This window comes from Carya illinoinensis, chromosome 7, assembly GCF_018687715.1.
Source record: "Carya illinoinensis cultivar Pawnee chromosome 7, C.illinoinensisPawnee_v1, whole genome shotgun sequence".
In the NCBI taxonomy this organism is placed as follows: domain Eukaryota; kingdom Viridiplantae; phylum Streptophyta; class Magnoliopsida; order Fagales; family Juglandaceae; genus Carya; species Carya illinoinensis.
The window spans coordinates 42,825,360-42,846,259 of NC_056758.1; the positions used below are offsets into that span (position 1 = coordinate 42,825,360).

At 37.8% G+C, this 20,900-nt stretch overlaps 2 protein-coding genes across 4 annotated transcripts; both read right to left on the reverse strand.

Annotated features, from left to right (window-relative positions):
* Nucleotides 1–2,166: 2,166 nt before the first annotated feature.
* On the reverse strand, nucleotides 2,167–6,094 carry LOC122317412 (putative L-ascorbate peroxidase 6). 3 transcript variants are annotated; one of them, XM_043134501.1, is made up of 10 exons: nucleotides 5,726–6,094; nucleotides 5,494–5,611; nucleotides 5,160–5,287; nucleotides 4,226–4,272; nucleotides 3,902–3,944; nucleotides 3,714–3,810; nucleotides 3,372–3,455; nucleotides 3,178–3,299; nucleotides 2,786–2,852; nucleotides 2,167–2,434 (listed from the first exon to the last, which is right to left on the reverse strand). In XM_043134501.1, the coding sequence occupies exons 1-10, from the start codon at nucleotides 5,928–5,930 to the stop codon at nucleotides 2,332–2,334; spliced, it is 1,014 nt and encodes a 337-aa protein (XP_042990435.1). In that variant the 5' UTR covers nucleotides 5,931–6,094; the 3' UTR covers nucleotides 2,167–2,331. The 3 variants fall into 3 exon arrangements, with proteins under 3 accessions (XP_042990435.1, XP_042990434.1, XP_042990436.1); XM_043134500.1 differs by having other exon boundaries at nucleotides 4,202–4,272; nucleotides 5,726–6,093; XM_043134502.1 differs by having other exon boundaries at nucleotides 4,202–4,272; nucleotides 5,692–5,887.
* Nucleotides 6,095–6,557: 463 nt separating this feature from the next.
* LOC122317281 (G-type lectin S-receptor-like serine/threonine-protein kinase SD2-5) lies at nucleotides 6,558–10,104 on the reverse strand. Its single transcript, XM_043134273.1, has one exon. It carries the CDS (start codon nucleotides 9,188–9,190, stop codon nucleotides 6,791–6,793), a length of 2,400 nt encoding a protein of 799 aa, XP_042990207.1. The 5' UTR covers nucleotides 9,191–10,104; the 3' UTR covers nucleotides 6,558–6,790.
* Between the last annotated feature and the right edge of the window lie 10,796 nt (nucleotides 10,105–20,900).

Genomic DNA, 20,900 nt, shown 5'->3' on the forward strand with positions numbered 1-20,900 from the left:
AGCCGATACATAGAAAATTATGTTTCTTTTTTTTAATAATAGAGGAATATTACCCATAATTATATTATAAACCCTCGTTCATATCCATCATCATGTAGATCAAGCATTGGTTGAAGGTACGTACGTATGGCCATAATTAATATATTAACGTCAGAGAGAAATTATTAATTACAGATCTTCCAAAAAGAAAAAGTGGAAGGATAAGGAATCGTTGGCTTACGTACTGTTAAATAATGCTAGACAAGGATGGAGATCAATGTCACTGTAAGGGGAATATGACCTTCGTGAGATTCCTTTTTTTTTTTGATAATTTTGGCTACAAATTAAAAGAGATGATACCTGCACGAAAATTTTATCTATTTGTGTAAGAAATTATTTGCTGTTCCCATGCGGACATGCATGCAGGATTCTCATGTGTGAAAATGGCGATCAACTGTTCCTAAAACTAGAATAAGATCGATCATATTAATATATATGGAGATAGAGAAGTACCTCGATGATCTGGTCATGATATAACCATGAAAAATTTTCTTTTATTAATTTTATGATCTTTTAATTTAGTACTCTTTATGTGGATGGTGCAGATCGAATTAAGTTGGATCAAAGCCAAAGGTTAAGACATTCATGAAGTTAAGCTTTTTCAGGCTTGACCCACGTACAATTATTTTAATTTGGACGTATGCTCATGTTCTTTTCTACTGATATTCCTTATCGTGTTGGAGGGTCCTCCTTAAATTAATGCTCTCGAGTACTTTTCATTCATTTCTGTATGGTAGCTCAAGGATTAGCTCTAATGAACTTTCATTTCATAATCAGATGAAGGTGTGAACCACAGCCAAAAATGGCTGAAAAGCCACCAATGAAACGAACTCTCATCTTGTGCTTCAGAATCTTGTGGGCATGCATTTATTTGAAGGATGTCGGGTTCCTGCAGGTCTGAATCCGATAGGAGTAGTTGAAATTGAAAGATGGAATACTTTTCAGTATTTTGCATCGATCTGTTGCCATCAATTCCTACTTTTTCCCAGAGGATTTTCTTCATGTTGTTTTCGATTCCAGGATACAGATCATAGGAACCTTAAAAAGAAACGAAAGCTTACGACAGTTTTAAATCAATTTGGGTTGATGTGGCTAAGATACTTAAAATTCCTACCTCGAACCTTTTTTATTTTTCGTGTGATTGGACAGCTTTTTTAAACCATGCACCTTTCCCCTCAATTAATCTGTGCTAATTAATTAATTCATGTTGATGAGTGAGAATCCTTATCCATTGGGGTGAATGCAAAGCCTCTCGATGGATCAGTAACTTTTGTGTTCGATCGTATACGCTCACCTCATCAAAAGTATCATCTTGTGGACTCATCTCTCCAATTTAAGATACGAAGTACTTTAGAAAGTGATAAATGATATTTTTCGTCTTAAATTTTATTATTTTTAATATAAATGTCCGTGTAGATAATAAGTATAACTGTCATACCGGCCAATAATTAGAAATAATAAAATTTATGATAGAAAATAACATTTCTCTTTGAAATTATGTTTGGAAAAAAAGGTAACCCATAAAACTACAGCTTTATAATCTTATATCCTATTTAAAAAATAATAATCATCTTTATAATAAGCAGTAGATGAGACTGAGTTAGGCCTCGTTTGATTACACAAATAAGATGAGAGGTTACTCAAATCATCTCATCTCATCTCATCTCATTTGTGTAACCAAACGAGGCCTTAATCACATAAAATCTTCAAAATAATTATCATATATATCGTTCATTTGGCAAAGAAATATCAACTAATATGGTGGAGAAAAATGACTATGCTTTCTGTTGAAATATACACATTTAGCCTTTCGGTGATAAATCAAATCTGAGAGAATTTACCTGGATTTACAAGCATTAGCCACTTTTTATTTTTATTTTTCTAAAAATGTAGTTTTACAATATTACCCTGTCAAGCAGGATTGGTCCCATCTCACCTTCGACACAACAGGACAACAAGAGCCAATTATTATAGTTCCCCCTGTTTTGAGTGCATGTGCCAATTAGTTCAAGACAAATGTAATTTTTAAGAACAGCAAAACGTAGCACATGATCCAACAACTACCTCGTCAGCTTTAAGCTTAACATCCCAACAAGTTAATGCAACTTTACCAAACAAAAAAGAACAGAGCATCCAAAATGAATTTATTTATTTGTTTGTACTTGTTGAGAGTAATTCCTTAAAAAATTACAACAATGCACACTGAAGTGTACTGTTCCCTGGACACACTTTCCGTAAATACGCCTGAAATCTGATTAAAAAGAAAAAAAATATTTTACTCACTCATCAATATCACGAATTCTTCCACTTTGCACCAGAATTCACCAGTTTGATATAAGCCGTTTTAAAATCTTCAAAGAACATATTCTCACTTTCAGCATACTTTGTGATCCATCTGCGGATTTAAAGATGTTTCCCTTCAGTTAAGTACCCAAAAAATTAAAGAAGAAGATATTAATTTCGACAATCTAGGATTTAAAACCAAAGTGAGGTGGAAGTACTTTGGAAATGATTTTCTAATTAATCAAAGATATATGCATGGCTATCTACAGTTCATAGATTACTTGCATTGTTTGCTATCGTTTTGCACCATACTTAGACCTTAGTTGTCAGCATGCATCTATTTTATATTTCATGCCACCTGACCATATTAATAACAATTTGTGGAACAAGCACATATCCTACTATAGCTCTTGAGTGCTCAGCAAAATAGTGCGGGTCACAAGAGGTTTTTGAAAGACAGAACCTTAAGCACTCATCATCGTCAGCAAGTGCACGATCCGAAGGAAGCCCAATCATGCTTGGCATGCCACCTAGATGCAAAAGAACAGAATCAATAGATGAATAATTTGAGAAAATGATGATAAGAAAATTGCTGACATTGAGGTTTTGCATGTATACAGATTGTTAAAGACAAAATAGCAAATAAAAAAACCCCATCTAGCTCCTCTCTTTCACTTATACCTAATGTAACATGCAGTAATCTTAATCATTTATAAAGGCTGGATGCTAGCCAGCAGCTTAAGGCTAATAATAACTACATATGTCAGGGGTTAAAAAAAAAAAAAAAGAATTAGTACACAAATATTTCAGGCCAACAGTTATTAGAACAGAATGAATATTATTTCAATTATCTACCTGAAGACTTCCATGGCTTCTGAAGAAGAATTTTAAAGTATGCATTGTCAAAAACAGTTGGATTTCCAAAACCTTTATTTCCAACAGTATGGGCTCCAGACAGAGCAACAAGATCTTGTGTTCTGCACAAAAAATCTATAGTCAGGTTGCTCCAACTAGGACATCAATGAAGTTAGGCCTATATACAAACTTACGTTAAGCCTTTTCTTTGAAAGCACTGCTTCAAACTAGGAGCATCCAGAGATTCTTGAGGAAGTTTTCCTTCTGGATCAGGCTCCCTAGTAAGAACAAGTAACTAGTAAAATTGTGGGCAATTTGTCCATAAATACTAAATAGATACCGCCGAATTTATTAAATGATGAAAAAATTAAATTTATGATTCTTCAATATAAAAAGTAGTCATAAGTGTTAAACAACTCAAATATTCATTTAAAAAAGGAGCCTGAGTAATTTCCTGAAGCATCTTGAGATATTGAGTGGACTTGATTTCAGCTTTCTGCCATGTCATATATTAAGGTGAAAAGTTAGCCTCTTACATTGAATCTAGTCTGCCTAACGGTACGGGAATTGTTGGACCTCCACATACCGAAACTGCTTCAGCTCCTGCCACAGCAATCATGTCCGCCCATGATGCTAATAATTGAAAAATCCAAAACATGTTAGCAGGCACCACAATATTCTGTTAATATTGAAACCTTTAAGTAGCAGCATCTCCGACAACAACCTGGTCGTATCGCATCCACTTCAGTCTTTGCTTTATCTAGAATCTAAAGAATATACATATGCTGGGTGTTAGCTGGTCAGAAACCATCTTAGTTATTCGGTGAGGATTTATGTTTGCATTCAAGAAACTCAGAGAAATAAACTTCACATGAAAAACGATAATGAGGACGTGTATAGATACATACATGTGTGCAATATATGACTGCTTATAAGTAAGAAAGTTGCAAAAGATAGTAAAAGGCTTGTTGAGTGTGTGTGTGTGTGTTTGAGTTTGAGAGAAAGAGAGAGAGAGAGAGCATGCCTTCACAGGCTTTTTAAGACCCACATTTTCTGGTCTATCAAGTTCATACACAATGGAACCATTCATGCCACCTGCAGTTATAATAAGAATACATTGTAAATGTAGATAAGACTACGTAAATAATAAAATCAGTCATTGTCTTTTATATTGGTATCAACTAACATAGCAGAATTTAACTCAACTCAACAAAGCCTTACACATACTAGAAATTAGTCACTCAGAGGTCTTTTCTATTATCAATCCAACTGAAATTCAAACACTCACTGGTATTTGCAGCATGTTCCAGTTATGAACATGAACACTGAGGTGAAAGAGATGAATTTTGAATATAAAAAGCTGAAAGCTCTGCTATAGATGGCACGTAGTATTTGGAAATATTTCTTCTGTTAATAGCGTATGGGTTTAGCCAGGTACCTATCATGAATACCCCATTCTTGATGTCAAAATTAAAGGCACCACAGATACATTTTGGACATAAGCATGAGTATCACGAGTTGCTCATTGTTGACAGATTAATGAAAATAAAAATCATGGCCCATTCTTTATACCGTTCACAAATCATAGACTTCAGCCTCCATTAAACAAACCAAACAGCCCCACTTTCCCTTGCCGGAAATAAAATAAGGAAAATCAGGCATTCAGATTCAATCTTTTCCAGAAGCCTACTTTGAACCATTAAAGCATCTAATTCTCTTTCCCATAATTGAAAACCAATTTACCCAGGAAAGTTCTCTTTGCTGCCATCTCACGGCAGTTATAACATGATTCCTACCCGTCAGGATATATCCGGCGACTAATTACAATTCAGACTCATAATTTATTTGAAGACAATCAGATAGGTAAAATTTACACTAAAAAAACAGAAAGAAACATAAGGTATTCTCCTACTAAGCATCATGCACATTATATTATCACTCTAGAAGGCAATTTACCAAGATCATTTTCTCGAAATTAATACCCGAATTGTCATCCATATCAAAGGTTCCCGCGTCATGAAAAACCAGACGAAGTACACCAGCGGCATTTCCCTTGGACAAAACCTTCCTCACCTCTTCCTTCATGAGCAGATATTCACTTGTAGCCAGGCTTCAATGTATATGGAGAGCATCGAGAAAAACAAAAACGAAAACAGAATCTCGTCAGAAAGAAACAAACTTACACGATTCTATAACATATTATTAGGCAGTTCAACTACTCTCTCCACCCGACAAACTCATAAATTCGAACGTAGGATAGAACCCAATAATACGTAAATAAAAGAATGAAAGTGGGGAATTCCAAGTTCCACTAACCCATCCGCCTTAGCGACAAAGCCCTTCAACGATGGTTCATTCAAAAGAAGAATAGTCGGTAGTGTTGCTACAAATGCAAGCGCTCTCCTTCTACTTGAAACACAAAAGCGATTTCGAGCTGTAATATAAAGCAATAAAGGGAAAAAAATCAAGATGTCGTAATTTAGGACCAAAAAAGAAAAAGAAAAAAGAGTTTACTTTCATCAAGTAAAGGAAAACAAAAAAGGCTTGCCGGAGCCGGAGTCATTATTATTGGTGGCAATGGCGATGCGAGTGGAAGCTCTAGGCGTACTGGCGCGGGATTCGACCGTTGTGAGCAGGGAACGTTGTGATACGGAGGGAGAATTGAATTTGAATTGGGAGGAGCGAGAGTAGGAAGAAGAGGCGGAGCAAAGGGGAGAGGGGTTGAAGTCGAAGAGAGTTGTTAAGGGCATCATTAGGATACGATCTCTAACGGACGGATGAGAATGAATCACTGCTAGTCTCCTCTCCCTGCACTTTGGAAAGGTGGTGGCGGTGGCGGTGATTGGATGATGGGATTCGGCTTAGGCTAAGGTTGAGGGAGCGAGTAGCGTGGATTGGAGTAGTTCAGCGAAATTCAGTGCCACGCGGATATTGGTATTGGAAACAAAATTGAATTTTTTACTCTATTAACATGATTATTTGTATTATTATTTTTTAATATAAAATAATTATTTTAATTAATTACGTAAGTGAAGTACACAAAAATTACATAAAAATTATTATAATAAATAGATAAAAAAAATTAAAAATGTTTGTATTTAAAGAATTTGGATATTAATAAACCAAAATTTTTGTTTGATTTTGATTGATTTATTAAAGAAGCTAATCTTGAGTTAAAGTCGCAGGGTCAGCTGAGCTCGATTAGTTTCTAGCGCTGCACAGACATCCTGGGACGCATGCATTTTGTAAAAAGCAATGGGCAAGGTGTTTTTATTCCCTTTGACTAGGTTTGTGGCTTAAACCTCAGTATCATAACAGATGCATCTTCAGTGTATTATTCTTTTAGGTCTGTTTTGCTCTGTGGATGGAGGAATTGACAATTGACATAACGTCTTATATTCACTTCAAATCATGAAATTGAATAACATTCCTGGCATTTGCGTTATTTTACTCATAATCATCCTTCTCTATTTACAAGCAGAAGCGCATGAACGAGTGAGAAAGTGCAAGCAATGGCTAGTATGACAAAATTAGAGTATTCTCACAAATATACAGTAACATTAATGTGGAAACTAAGCAACGACAAACTCAACCGTGATATCTTCAGTTACAGTTATCTTGGGCCAGAGAGCCGCACTGCGGAAAGATTGGCATCGTTGTTGCAGTCCGATAGTCCGGAGGACGTGCCTTCCTCGCTGATTGATCTAAAGAAACCCAGCGGAGAGGAACTTGGAGGCTGAGGAACAGCACAGAGACCTTCAAGCATTTGGACGACTTTGGTCATTGATGGTCTTAGATGCATATCTTCCTGTATGCACCACAATGCAACCTTGATAGCAGCAATAACTCTCTCATTTACATCTGTGCTTAGCCTTGAGTCGAGGATGTGTCTTAGTTTCCCTTCTTCCAACAACTTAAAAGCATAGGATGGGAAATGGGATTTCTCTGAAGTTTCAGTTGGATCAAAGTTTTTTCTTCCCCCAATTATCTCTAACAACACCATCCCATAGCTATAGACATCACTCTTCTCTGATATTGCATAGTTTGTGATCCACTCCGGTGCAAGGTACCCCCTGGTGCCCCTCAGGGTTGTGAAAACATGGCTTTGTTCTCGATTCATTAGCTTAGCTAAACCAAAATCTGAGACCTTGGCGAGGTACTTATCATCAAGAAGCACATTTTCAGGTTTTATATCACAGTGGACAATCTTGGACTCGCAATCTTCATGTAGGTAAGCTAGTCCTTTTGCTGTTCCCAATGCAATATTGAATCTAGTGTCCCAATCCAACAGGAACTCATCCTTATTTTTCCTGAAAATCCATTTATCTAAAGATCCATTTGCCATGTACTCATAAACAAGAAGCCGATGTGTTCCTTCAGCACAGAAGCCTTTGATCCTGACCAAATGGAGATGATGGATGCTTCCAATGACGCTAACTTCTGCTCGAAACTCCTTCTTTCCTTGTCCAATACCTTCTAACTTCTTCACAGCCAGTCGAGTCCCGTCAGGAAGAACCCCTCGGTAAACTGAGCCAAAGCCTCCTTGCCCAAGCTTCACAGAGAAGTTATCAGTTGCAGTTTGAAGATCTCTGTAAGTAAAACGAATTGGCATCCCGGACAAGCCCTCCAAGAAATTATCCTCTTCAGAAGTCCCATGAGGAGAGTCGGGCAATTTTTTACTTCTTCTGTAGTATCGAAATCCCACAATAAGCAGACCAACAACGACAATAATACTTGAAATTACTACAACAACATATGGGAAGCGTTTTTGGCTGCTACCATCACTCAAGACCTTAATGTATGAAACGAAGTCAGAGCCCTTATTAGAGTTTTGGAAGCTACCTATCCTGTCAAACAGATAGCAATCTCCTGTGCTGTTCTGGAAGAACAAAGCAAGGCATGAGCAGTTACCATCACAGGAGGCTTTGCAACCATTCAAATCAGATTTAGAAGAAGGTGGAAGGAACCCAAGTGCAAAGTAGTTGAGCCCATCCCCAGCGTTTACAAGCTCCGTAGAACCCTTGGAGGGATCACACGGAGAGACAATCCCACTGTTGCAAGAATGAGAGGGAAGAACTGAAGGGCATTGGCACTTGTCGTCACTGGAACATATATAGTACGCATCACAAGGTTCCGGGGTGCTGCAAAGGTCGCTTGGTATTTTTGTTGGTGAAACACCATTTGATGGCCCATCTTGGAGATCGTAGAAAGAGATAAAGCCATCATTTCCTAAGACTGCAATCCAAGTGACATTTGAGTCTGTGTTGCCCGAAATAATAAATTGCCACAATAGCACTCTGTTTTTATCATAGAACCTCCATGAATTAGCATTGAGAGATGCAACAGCGACCAAGCCACCATCTTTATTGTCAATCTTTCTGCTGTCCTTTCCCATAGACCAGTAAGGCTGGAGAGTTTGATAACCAGCAGAAAGTATCATGTCGCCTGACTTGATCTCAAGAATATAAGTCAAGTTCTTGGAGTTAGGATCGCTTACAAGTTTAAGTCCTTCAACAAAATCTTGGTTCGATAATAGGGTATCAGTGGGATGACTAAAACTCTGCCAAATTACTGTACTTTCATTCCCAAGCAAAATCAAATTCCCCGAGTCTTGCAATTCCATTGCAGAAATTCCACTGTCACCTGTTTCTACTGACCAGACCACACTGTCTCCTTTTCGCAAGAACACACTCCCCTTTTCATCGAACACAAAATTATCAGAATTTGCAACTGGGGAACCTCTATTGGCAGACCAGACTACCCTTGAACTCTGCGTTTGAATGATTACTAGTAGAAATAATGTGACATCTGAGGTTGGGTGGAAGCCAAAAGAAAATTGACTGCTGTTCGATAAAAGAAATTTCCCACCATTATCAATATATCTCATCTGAGACGCTTGAAACCCAGGCTGAATTTTTCCAATACTCTGAATGCTAGCTAAACATTTTTCAGACAAAAGGACAACAGAAAACCACACAAAGCCCATGAAACGAAAGAAGTTCCAAGTGTCCATGGCCTACTGTAAGAACTTAATATTCCATTCACCCAAACGTGGGAAAATGGTAAGTCTAGGGAGAAGAATAGAACAATGAAAAGAATGAAGTATTGAAAGCAGAGGGAGAAAGAGAGGAAGGAGGATTTAAAAAGAGCAACAACGCCCTTCTACCGTTCACGAGATGAAGATATAACCGAAACCCCCAAAACTAAATACAGCTGAAAACAGCCTATATATGGATTTGTTCACAGTTATCACAAATTCTCTTCAACTTTTCTATCTACCCAGATCTCTTTGATCCCTAACTAACTAAATGTCTTGAAAAGCTCCAAAGTCATAAAATTGAAAAAACAAAACGAGGAAACACGTTAGCTCAAGCACTACAATTACACAAAGTTCTGTCTTTTAGTATCAAAAGGCCAGAAAAGGAAGGGCTTTGATAGTGAGGATGAATAGGTGCTGTTCAGTTGGCCATTAATGGAAAAGAGAACCGCCCATTCGAGGTCAAGGCTAGGAGAAGACTAGATTCTGGCACCTAATGGGGGTGCTTTTCATTTAGCCATAAATTGAAAGAAAACCAACCAGTTGAATTAAAGGCTGGGAGAGGAAGGGGAAAATCACAGTTAATAGATGACACTGACCCATTTGGCCATGGCACGAGAGAGCATGTTGCAGAAAGCACAGAAAATTATGTCAAAAGAAGTATCAACCACACAACAAGAGTCAAGAAGTGGACAAAAGATGGGACACAAACAACGAAAGACTTCAAGTATATACCAGACGGAGGAGTTGTCACCCCATTTATGTTGGCGAGACTGAAGGAAAAAAATGAATTTGCGGACACGGATCTCTCCCGATTTTACATCTGTATCTGCTTCTGTCACAAGGTTTGGAAATCTGAGATTGGACCGTATTATAAGAGGCAGTACAGCAGCAGTCTAGGAGATAATTTTCCCAGTGTGCGGACAACGCAATTGATTTTCTCCCCAGCAGAATCAAAATATACGGTTATTTATTTTCCCTTTTATTGCAATTTGCTGTATATAATTATTTTTTAATCTCAAAAAACTATAAAATTATGAACCCCTTATATCTTCAAAGCTTATATCATATTTTAACTAAGAAAATGGAGTGGCATAATTATTGAAAAATTTGCATTACAATAATTGTTTGTTTGAATATCTGAGCAGGAGAAGAGAACCAATCATCTTTCCAAACAAATTATGCTATAAACTAATAAATTGGAAGATTAACTAAATACAAGTAGGAAGAAAGCCACTGATCCCTAATTGCTTTCCATTGTCAAACTTATTAATGGGAAAGAAAAGTGAAATCCCTTCACGAATTCCCATTGCTGATACCAACTCTCTAATATTCCACCTACTTTCAAAATAATTTCAATTCTGAATTTTTTTTTTATTTTTAATTTTTGGCCTCATTTTGAACAAAGTCAATCAACTTATGAAAATACAAGATTATTTATTTTCTTTTTTTATTGCAATTTGCTGTATATAATTACTTTTTGAAAAATCCTACACATAAGCCTCATATACCATAAATCATTTTTTTAATTTTTTTCTCTTACCAAATGTGTGGTACATGAATGATTAATAGAAAAATTTAATTATTTTAATAAGAATAAAACTAAATAAAATTTTAAAAGAATTTTAAACAATGAAAAAAAATTATGCCATATATGATGTATGAGACTTATGAATAACAAAGCTCAAAAAATAGAGTGACATAATTATTGAAAAATTTGCATTACAACGATTGTTTGTTTGACTATGTGAGCAGGAGAAGATAATCAATCATCTTTCCAAACAAATTATACTATAAACTAATAAAGTGGGAGATTAACTAAATACAAGTAGGAAGAAAGCCACTGATCCCTAATTGCTTTCCATTGTCAAACTTATTAATAGGAAAGAAAAGTGAAATCCCTTCACGAATTCCCATTGCTGATCCCCACTCTCCAATATTCCACCTACTTTCAAAATGAAAAATCTAGTTACAAATATAATTGTATAGTAATATGTATACCAATCTATTGTTATTGGTCAAAAAGTAAATTTTATTAAAAATAGTACTAATTAAAATTTTAAGTATGAAAGAATCAGTATTGATATGCAGATTAGTACACGACTTTATTTATATATAACAAAACTCTTTTCAAAATAATTTCAATTCTAAATGTTTTTATATTTTTAATTTTTGGCCTCATCTTAAACAAAGTCAATCAACTTGCAGGCCATGAATCATGACCGATTGGTTTTTTTTTTTTTTTTTGAAGTTACAACTGTGACTTATCAATACAGGAGAACCAGACTATAAGTCAACTAACGCAACTGTTCAGGAGCTTCCCCGTCAACAAATTTCTTTGTGACAGACATTGTCTAAACTTCTACACCTTCTCTCCTGACAACAGTCAAAAGAGAAAGCGCTCTGTCAAAACAAAGCTAAAACAACATTTCTTCCAAAGAAGAAAGGTACACCCACGCTCCATTCTCCCAAGGAGGAGGAGTACATCCACACTCTCTCCTCCCAAGGAGGAAGAGTACCAACACCTACATTCCTCCAAAAGAGGAGTATGACAAAACACCTACATTCCTCCAGAAAAGAGTGGGACACCAGCCTATTTATTATTAATAAAACCTAATACAGATTAAAAAACAGAACTTAAAAAAATTGAAAATGGGCTTGTGTGCTCGTGGGGGCCCAGCCCAAGCCAAAACCCAGCTTGTGTGCACGTGGGGGCCCAACCCAAGCCAACCCGTTAGGGTTGCATCGCTTCACTCTCCTGCCGCCACCCACTCTCCTTGTTATCCATCCTGCACACGAGCCGGCCGCTCCACCACAACGCATGGAAAGCGCCATTGACCCAGGTGAAATTAAAGCAAATAGAATCAGCCTAGCTATAATTCCATTTTTCTTAATTTGTCAAGCATGACATGCATGCAGCTAATTTCTTGAGTGTTGTAAATTAGTAATCATGATTCCTGATCTGATTACGGGTCACAGAAGACTAAAATTAAAGCAAATAGAAAGAGGCCGAATGGAGGCTAAATTAACAGCATTAATAATTAATTGGGATAATCATTCATTCATGTATAGAACTCCATCTTGAAGTGGAAGCTAAATAGTCAATACCGTAACCTACCTTGTTTGTTTTTTAGGCATAGAAAAATGCTACCTAGATACTTATTTTTTAGGTAAAGTTACAATTAAAAGCTAGCGGAGTTAGCTAGCTCGTGTCATGCATTAGTGCGCGCGGCTATAGCATGCACTTCTATAGCTAGTTTCATCCATGGGAACTATTTTATTATTCAGTAAAGCTTGCAAAACCTAAATACAGTACTATATATTACTCTATTAAAATACACTACTACAGCATATTATATATAAACTAATAAATTTTTATTTTTATTTTTAACGTATAATATATATTTATATATGTGGACGATATAAAAGAATATCAACCTATATTACTCTCTTGTACCTTCTTTTTTTGGGGACAAAAAGTATTATATATATATATATAGAGAGAGAGAGAGAGAGAGAGAGAGAGAGAGAGAGAGAGAGAGAGAGAGAGAGAGAAATGTACGTGATTTATGACTCAAAACTCATGCACCGTTGAGCTTCTCCACAAAGTCAATCACTCCCATTCCCTTCGTCTTCTCTACTCCAATCAAGTAGGTCCCTTCGTCTTTGCCACCCCCAGTTGTCTCCACAAAGCCACCATCGAATACCACTTCATCATCTCCACTCAGAGTAACCCCTTCTCTTCTCCACTCAGATCTGGTCTCCACGAACCCATGAAGCCACCATCGAAGCCCTTTGTCTTCTCCATGGACCCACGAAGCCAACCCTTTTGTCTTCTCCACTCATAGCTCGTCTACTCGAACCTCCTTCATTTCTCCACTCAGATCTAATCTCCACGAACCCACAAAAAAAACGGTCAAAGCTCCATTTGATTAATCCACTCAGAGCTGAAATTCACTGAGGTGATTCCCAACACCCAAGAAAGCCATGGTCACAGACATTAGTGATTTCTCCCTAAAAAAAAATAGATAAAAACTTGGCAAATCAAACCCAGCAATGAAGGCTAGGAAGGAACAAGAGGGTAGAGAGAAGATAATTATTGAGCCATCCACGCTGGACTCCAAATCACAAACTACATGGCAAATATCCAACGCAGCAACCATTGATCTAGAACCTTCAGGAATTACTTAGGAAGCTTTGTATATGTATTCTGGCATCTGTTGTAACCGTTTGGTAGAGGAATATTACGGGCTCTGCTCTTTGCATTGTATTATTGACAGCACTCACTAACTGATTGTAAATATGCCTAGGAAAGATTCCTCTTGTATTTCTATAAATAGAGTCCTGTACATCTCGGTTAATCAATCAAATGAAATATAGCAAAACTTTCTTCATCTTATACTCTGTTATGGTATCAAGAGCCGCAAGTGACTAACGTCCTCTCTCTTTCATCCTTCTTTTTTTTTTCTTCATCATGTCTGGCGATGGTTCCTTCTCCAAAAAACCAATTTCTTCCTCACCCACTCTTCAACTTCCAGCAAATTTCTCAAATCTGGTTTCCGTCAAATTAAATTCTGAAAACTATCTTCTGTGGAGAGCCCAAATAATCCCCTATCTTCATGGCCAAGATCTTTTTCATTTCATCGACGGTTCCACTCCACCCCCACCTCCGCTACTTTCCCCTGTCTCAGCTTCTCCATCTTCTTCCTCCATTCCTCAAAGCAACCCAGCGTATCTGCAATGGCGCAAGCTTGATCAATTTCTTCTTAGTTCTCTTTTATCCTCTCTCACCGAACCAATACTTGCTCAATCTATCTCCTCTCGCACCTCTCGTGAACTTTGGCTTACTCTTGAAACTATGTTCACTTCTCAATCTCAGGCAAGAATCTTTCAAATCCGTCATCAATTGACCAACCTAAAAAAAGGTGCTCTCTCTATCACCGATTATTACCACAAAGTCCGTCATCTGTCTGATACGATGACAGCTGCTAGGGAACCACTCCGCGACTCTGAAGTCGTCTCCTACCTCTTAAATGGACTTACCTCAGAATTTGAATCCTTCGTAACATCTATTTCCACCCGTGCGACTCCAATAACCTCTGCAGAACTCTTCAACCTTCTTCTAAATTTTGAAAGTCGTACGTCCCTCAACTCTGTCCAGCACGGTCTTCTTCCAACTCCAACTGCCAATATCATGACTTCCTCCTTCTCTCGAGGTGGTCGAACCAACTTTCGTGGTGCACGAAATGGTTCCCGTGGAGGTCGATACCGTGGTGGTCGCTCTACTTCTCCTTCTCCTTCTCTAATTTCAAACAAACCTGTCTGTCAAGTTTGTAACAAACTGGGTCATATTGCCCTACAATGCTACTTCCGTTTCGACCAAGCCTATCAATATAACTCTCCACAATCTCCTTCCGCTCACTACACCTCCTCACAATCCAACACTTCTTCCCAATGGTACCCTGACTCAGCTGCTACAAACCACATCACCTCCGATCTTCACAATTTAAACATTTCCTCCCAACCTTTTTCTGGTCCTAAGCAAATCACTGTCGGCGATGGTAAGACTCTTGAAATCTCTCACATCGGTGCTTCTCGTTTTTCCTCCTCCTCTTCTAAGTTTGTTCTTCACAATTTATTACATGTTCCTCATATTACCAAGAATTTAGTTTCTGTGAATCAATTTTGCCGTGACAATCTTGTTTTCTTTGAGTTTCATGATTCACATTTTTCTGTGAAGGACAAGCAAACCGGGACTCTCCTTCTCCGAGGACCAACACATAATGGACTCTACCTCTTTCCTCCTCCAGCCACAACCAACTCATCTCCTGCTGCCTTCATTGGTGAACGCACCTCAGTTGCTCAGTGGCATCACAGACTTGGGCACCCCCCACTCCGCTCGACCCTCTCTCATCCTGTTCTTCACAATCTGATTCGTCCCCTACCCCAAACCCGATACACAATAACCCTCACCCAGATTCACTCTCTCTGACATCTTCATCCTCTCAAACTACTCCGTCCACTCACAATCCACCCCTACCTCCACCTCCTCCTCCACGATCGCCCATCATTACTCGGTCTAAAACAAATCACTCCCGTCCGAAACCTTTTACCCATGGTCAAATCCCTTACCCAAAACCCCATCACTGCCTTACGCTCACCTTAGATGTCCCTGAAGACCCATCGTCCTACAGCTCTGCCTCACGCTTTCCCGAGTGGCGTGAAGCTATGAGCAAAGAGTTCCAAGCTCTACTTCAGAACAACACGTGGTCTCTTGTTCCCCCTCCCCCCTCCTCTAATGTTATCGGTTGCAGATGGGTTTTCCGAACAAAGCATCATGCCAACGGTTCTATCGACAGACGTAAAGCGAGACTCGTCGCCAAGGGTTTTCACCAGCAAGAGGGCATCGATTATGCTGAGACGTTCAGCCTGGTTGTCAAACCGACAACCATCCGATTGGTCCTCTCCCTTGCCGTTTCCCATGGCTGGTCCCTTCGGCAACTCGACATCCATAACGCGTTCCTCCATGGCGATCTCTCTGAAACTGTCTACATGACTCAGCCACTCGGATTCGTGCATCCTGAACATCCCGACTACGTCTGCCATCTTCACAAGGCTATCTACGGCCTTAAACAAGCACCTCGTGCTTGGTTCGCACAGCTCTCCTCCCGCCTCTGTGAGTATGGCTTCTTACCTTCTCAGGCCGATCCATCTTTATTTATATACTCCTGCAAATCTGTACTTATCTATGTATTAATATACGTAGATGATATAATTGTGACAAGCTCTCATTCCTCTCAAACTGATCATCTTATTGCTTTCCTTTCGTCCATTTTTCCTGTTAAAGATTTGGGTCAGTTGTCTTTTTTTCTTGGTGTTGAAATCTCCCATTTATCAACTGGTATTTTACTCTCTCAACGGCAGTACATACGGCACATTCTTTCTCGGGCCAATATGCTCTCTGCCAAGGGAACTAATTCCCCCATGTCCCCCTCTTGTCGTCTCTCCATTTTAGATACACCTGCCTTTTCTGATTCCACCTTGTACCGAAGCATTGTTGGGAGTCTTCAATACCTCTCCCTCACTCGCCCAGATATTGCCTTCACAGTTAACAAAATCTGTCAGTTTATGCATAACCCGAAATTCTCCCATTGGCAGGCTGTCAAACGTCTCCTAAGATATCTCAAACAAACTCTGAATTTTGGTCTCTTCATCCATAAATCCTCCTCTGTTCAACTTCAAGCCTTCTCCGACGCAGACTGGGCTGGTTGCCCAGATGATCGCCGCTCCACCGGTGGCTTTTGTATCTTCTTGGGTCAAAATTTAATTTCCTGGTCATCTCGCAAGCAACGCACTGTTGCTCGCTCCAGTACTGAGGCTGAATACAAGGCTCTTGCAAACACCACTGCTGAGCTACTTTGGATTCAGAATTTATTAAAAGAGCTGCATGTCTTTATTGCTAAAACACCTCTCTTATGGTGTGACAATCTTGGTGCAACCTACTTGTCTGTTAATCCCGTTCTTCACTCCCGCACCAAACACATGGAAATTGATTTCCATTTTGTTAGAGATAGAGTTGCTGCCAAGACTCTCCAAGTTGCCTTTCTACCATCCAAAGACCAGCTGGCTGATATTCTGACAAAGCCCCTAGCAGCACCACGTTTTCAATTTCTTAGAACGAGCCTCACTGTCATTGACACTCCGCTTGGCTCGAGGGGGCGTATTGAGCCATCCACGCTGGACTCCAAATCACAAACTACATGGCAAATATCCAACGCAGCAACCATTGATCTAGAACCTTCAGGAATTACTTAGGAAGCTTTGTATATGTATTCTGGCATCTGTTGTAACCGTTTGGCAGAGGAATATTACGGGCTCTGCTCTTTGCATTGTATTATTGACAGCACTCACTAACTGATTGTAAATATGCCTAGGAAAGATTCCTCTTGTATTTCTATAAATAGAGTCCTGTACATCTCGGTTAATCAATCAAATGAAATATAGCAAAACTTTCTTCATCTTATACTCTGTTAATAATAAATAAAAGAACCCAAAAACGAGGAAGGATGAAATTATAGAAGAAGAAATATAATGCAAAGAAGATGAAGATGAGGTAGTTGGGTCTGTGAAGTTTTTTGTTTTTTCAAGGCCAATTTTCTGCATAAAAATTATCTGCAGCGTCCATTCCTCATCTCATCTCCAACTTTCTTTTCATTTTATTTAATTTAATAGATGATTTGTTTTTTTTTTTTTACTCCGCATATCATTTAATGCTTGCATCCATTGTTTGTAATTTGTTTTCATTTGCTTATATCTCATCTTCTGCCATAAGAGCAATGCCTTTGGCTCATACTTCTAACAAAATTAAATAGAAAAGCGGTGATGTTTGCTATAATGATTTTGAGTTTCAAACATTCGAAGACCTCACAAAATTTCTCCATTGTATATGTTCTTTTACTACATGTTAGACTCACAAGGGAGAACTGAGGTTACAAATTTCAGCTTCATGGGTTGTCTCAAAGGTCATCGTCTTCGTGGGAAGGTGGTGGAATGGGAAGATTCGTGCTTGAGGAAGACGAAAGTGAAATGCTACTTGTCTCCCCTTTGAAACCTAGCTCTAGAATGATCGAAAGAAATGCAGGAAATGTGCTTGTGGGGAAGATGAATGAATGGGTTTGAAATGGGAGAAACGAAGTTTTGGGTAAAAAGAGTCCTCTTATTTTTATTTTTTTTAATCAGCTTATGTCAGTTGATTTCTCGACGGTTTCCCACCACCAATTGAATGTAGCAAAATTGAAAGAAAAATGCTGGACATAGTCAGCTCATGCAAGTGTCGTGCAAATGACTGCTTTTTCGTTTCCCTTCCTCCTCCTCTTTAATTCCGAAGACCCCTCTCTGTGTTTCGAAAAACCCTTCCTTCCCTCTTTGTGCTTTTGATTCCTTCCCTCTCTTTTTAGATTTGCCCCATTTCCTCCTTCTCTCTGTTCTGTTATTTATGGGATTCTGATGTCTTATTTCATTTCTAAACTTCTTTTCTGTTTCTTATCTATTTGTTAAAGATTCCTCTTTCTAAATTTGTATATTGTTGTCTTTATCGGTTGTCTTATTCTTATTATTAATCTTCTGTGTCTTCATTAATAGTGGTCAAAGAATGCATGGACTTCAGGTACCTATTTTCATTTTTATTTGGCTTAATTTTGCTTCGCCTTCGGTTTTCTGTGTTTTCTCTCTAATTTTGAGGACTAATTTGTTGATCTTTTGTGGACTTTATTTTACAAAAGTACATTTGGGTAATCCTCCAAGAGAATTCTGTGTAGATTGATATGGATAGTGATGTTCTGTGGGTCAGTTGTAACTCCTTTAATGGTTGCCCCGAAACGAGTGGACTCCAAGTATCAATTCTTATTCTTATTTCTTTGACATGGTTCAAGTCCTATGGCTTTCTTTAAATAGTAAGAGCATACTACTATGAATTTTCAGTACAACTATTCAGATGTAATCTCATATTCAGCAAATCTCAATAATTTTTTTTTTTAATCCGAGTTATATTGATCATGATAGAAATTTCAATCTGAGTTCAATCGTCTTGTTGGTAGTAAGCTTCAGTTTGGTTCTGTTTTCCTGCTCATGCCGATCTACTCATGTCGCCATTCTCCTTCATGGTGGTGGGCTCATATCCGACCACTTGGAAAGTATATTTACTTGAGCTAACCCGCCTCTATTTTTCTTGACGAAAATAGGGCTCCTCTGCACCTAGTGAATCCGAGGCTCATGCCACCCTATCTGCTTCAGCAGCCAGCCCCACAGCCACACAAACCTAGTACTGGGCCACTGCGCGAGAGACACACCAAAAAAATCCTTAAGCCAACACTAAACAACCCCTCAATCACTTATTTGAAGCACGTAAACTAACATAACCAAAACAAAAAAATAAACAATAGCCGGAGAGAAGAGAGGGAGGGAGGACTTCTCTCCAGAGAGATGGGAGAGCTTCTCTCTCCTGCTCGAGTGGTACTTTTTTACATTAGCGTTTCTTAAAACTTGAAAAATAAGCTTTTACCAATTTCATCTTTCCAGCCTCCTTTTTATTATCATTATTAATATAATGGCAGACTGTCTGCCTGCCATTTACAAGCGGCGATTGGTTGTAGAAGAACATGGCTCATAGTTAGATTGCACCACGTATGCACCAGTGCTGCATGTTTATTTAATTTGGAAACCAATACATGATACATGTCCCTAGTCATATTTTATTAACACAGATTAATATACATACAGTACGTACAATTGTATGTCTACGTTTACAACTTTACAGATCTCAATCGGAAGTGCAACAACCATTTTTATAATTTTTAGGGGTGGGCAGTGAGGCCCCGCACCCCGCTACCCTACCCCCGTTCGCCCCGCCTCCGCTATGGCGGAGCGGGTAATATAATAGCCTACTAGAAATTTAACGGTGAAATTTCTATTAACTTTAGGAATCTCGTAAAGACTCGATAAGTTTTCACTAATCTATTAACCGTAGAGTTGATGTTATTACTCACTATGGTATCAGAAATAGGTTTCGATTATTGGAGATAGAAAGTTTTAATAGGACACATGGAAAGATTTTAGTCACCTTACTCTTCCAAGTATACTCTCCATTTTTTGAAAATAGCCTAAGCTGATTTTTTGGATATTATTAGATAAAAATAAAAATAAAAAGAAAAATCTTGAGGTAATTTTCGTGAATATTATTGGATAAAAATATTTTGAGTTGATTTTTATAGATATTATTAGATAAAAATATCTTAAGTTGATTTTTGTAGATATTATTGGATACAATATTATGAGATAATCTTTTATAGATATTTTGGGTAGGAGAAAACTACACTCAACTCTCAACTCCAGCCTTATCATCTTCCTTATCTCGTCCATAAGTAGCTCCAGCTATCACTTATAAACTTATCTTCATTTACACGTTCCTTTAAAAGAATATCAAATACTTTCTCTCGGACAGCTTTTAAGAGTTCTTTTGCACGCCCATTTAGAAGATTTTGTAAGTCTTTTATCATAAAGTCTCCTTCATATAAATTGTTCCTTTTTTAGTCTAGTTTGCATGGATATATTATTTGACCCATTTGAAAATCATTTGATCAGTCAAATATTATATAAACTATAGAAAGGTCATTCTAGGAGATAAACTGGAGAATATGTTATAGTTTGGAGTTTTTGACCAAGCTAATTGATAGATATTGGTCCGAAATTTTTATGGAGTATTGTTAACATGTATATGTGACTATTGGTTGAGGATTTTTGCATGATTAAAGGTTTTGATGAAAGATTTTCTTAAATTTAGAAACTTAGAAACTGGAAGAAGAAAAACAGTTTCTGTTTTGAGAAAGTTTAACTCTTTGGTGGTCTAAACCTATTCTAATGACTTTGATAATTTTATTGGAGGATCCTAAGCATCTTATATACATGTTATATTATTATTTTGAAAATATTTGATGTTAGTTTCAAAGATATGAAATTTTATGCAAAGAGATATTCAGATAAGCTAAAGTGTGGATATTCTTGACTAAATTTATGTTTTGATTAATTTCTAACAATGTGATCTTGAATTAGAAGCTTATATATGTTTTATAACATCTTTTTAAACCATGTGATGGTTTGGTTTGAAGATCATATATTTATAAGTCATAGA

Coding starts and splice junctions, on each gene's coding strand:
- LOC122317412 (XM_043134500.1), bottom strand. CDS start 5,930: ATGATGCCCTTAACAACTCTCTTCGACTTCAACCCCTCTCCCCTTTGC. Junction 5,288..5,493: donor TTTGTCGCTAAGGCGGATGG/GTTAGTGGAACT, acceptor TATACATTGAAG/CCTGGCTACAAGTGAATATC. Junction 3,945..4,201: donor GTCTTAAAAAGCCTGTGAAG/GCATGCTCTCTC, acceptor TATATTCTTTAG/ATTCTAGATAAAGCAAAGAC.
- LOC122317281 (XM_043134273.1), bottom strand. CDS start 9,190: ATGGACACTTGGAACTTCTTTCGTTTCATGGGCTTTGTGTGGTTTTCT.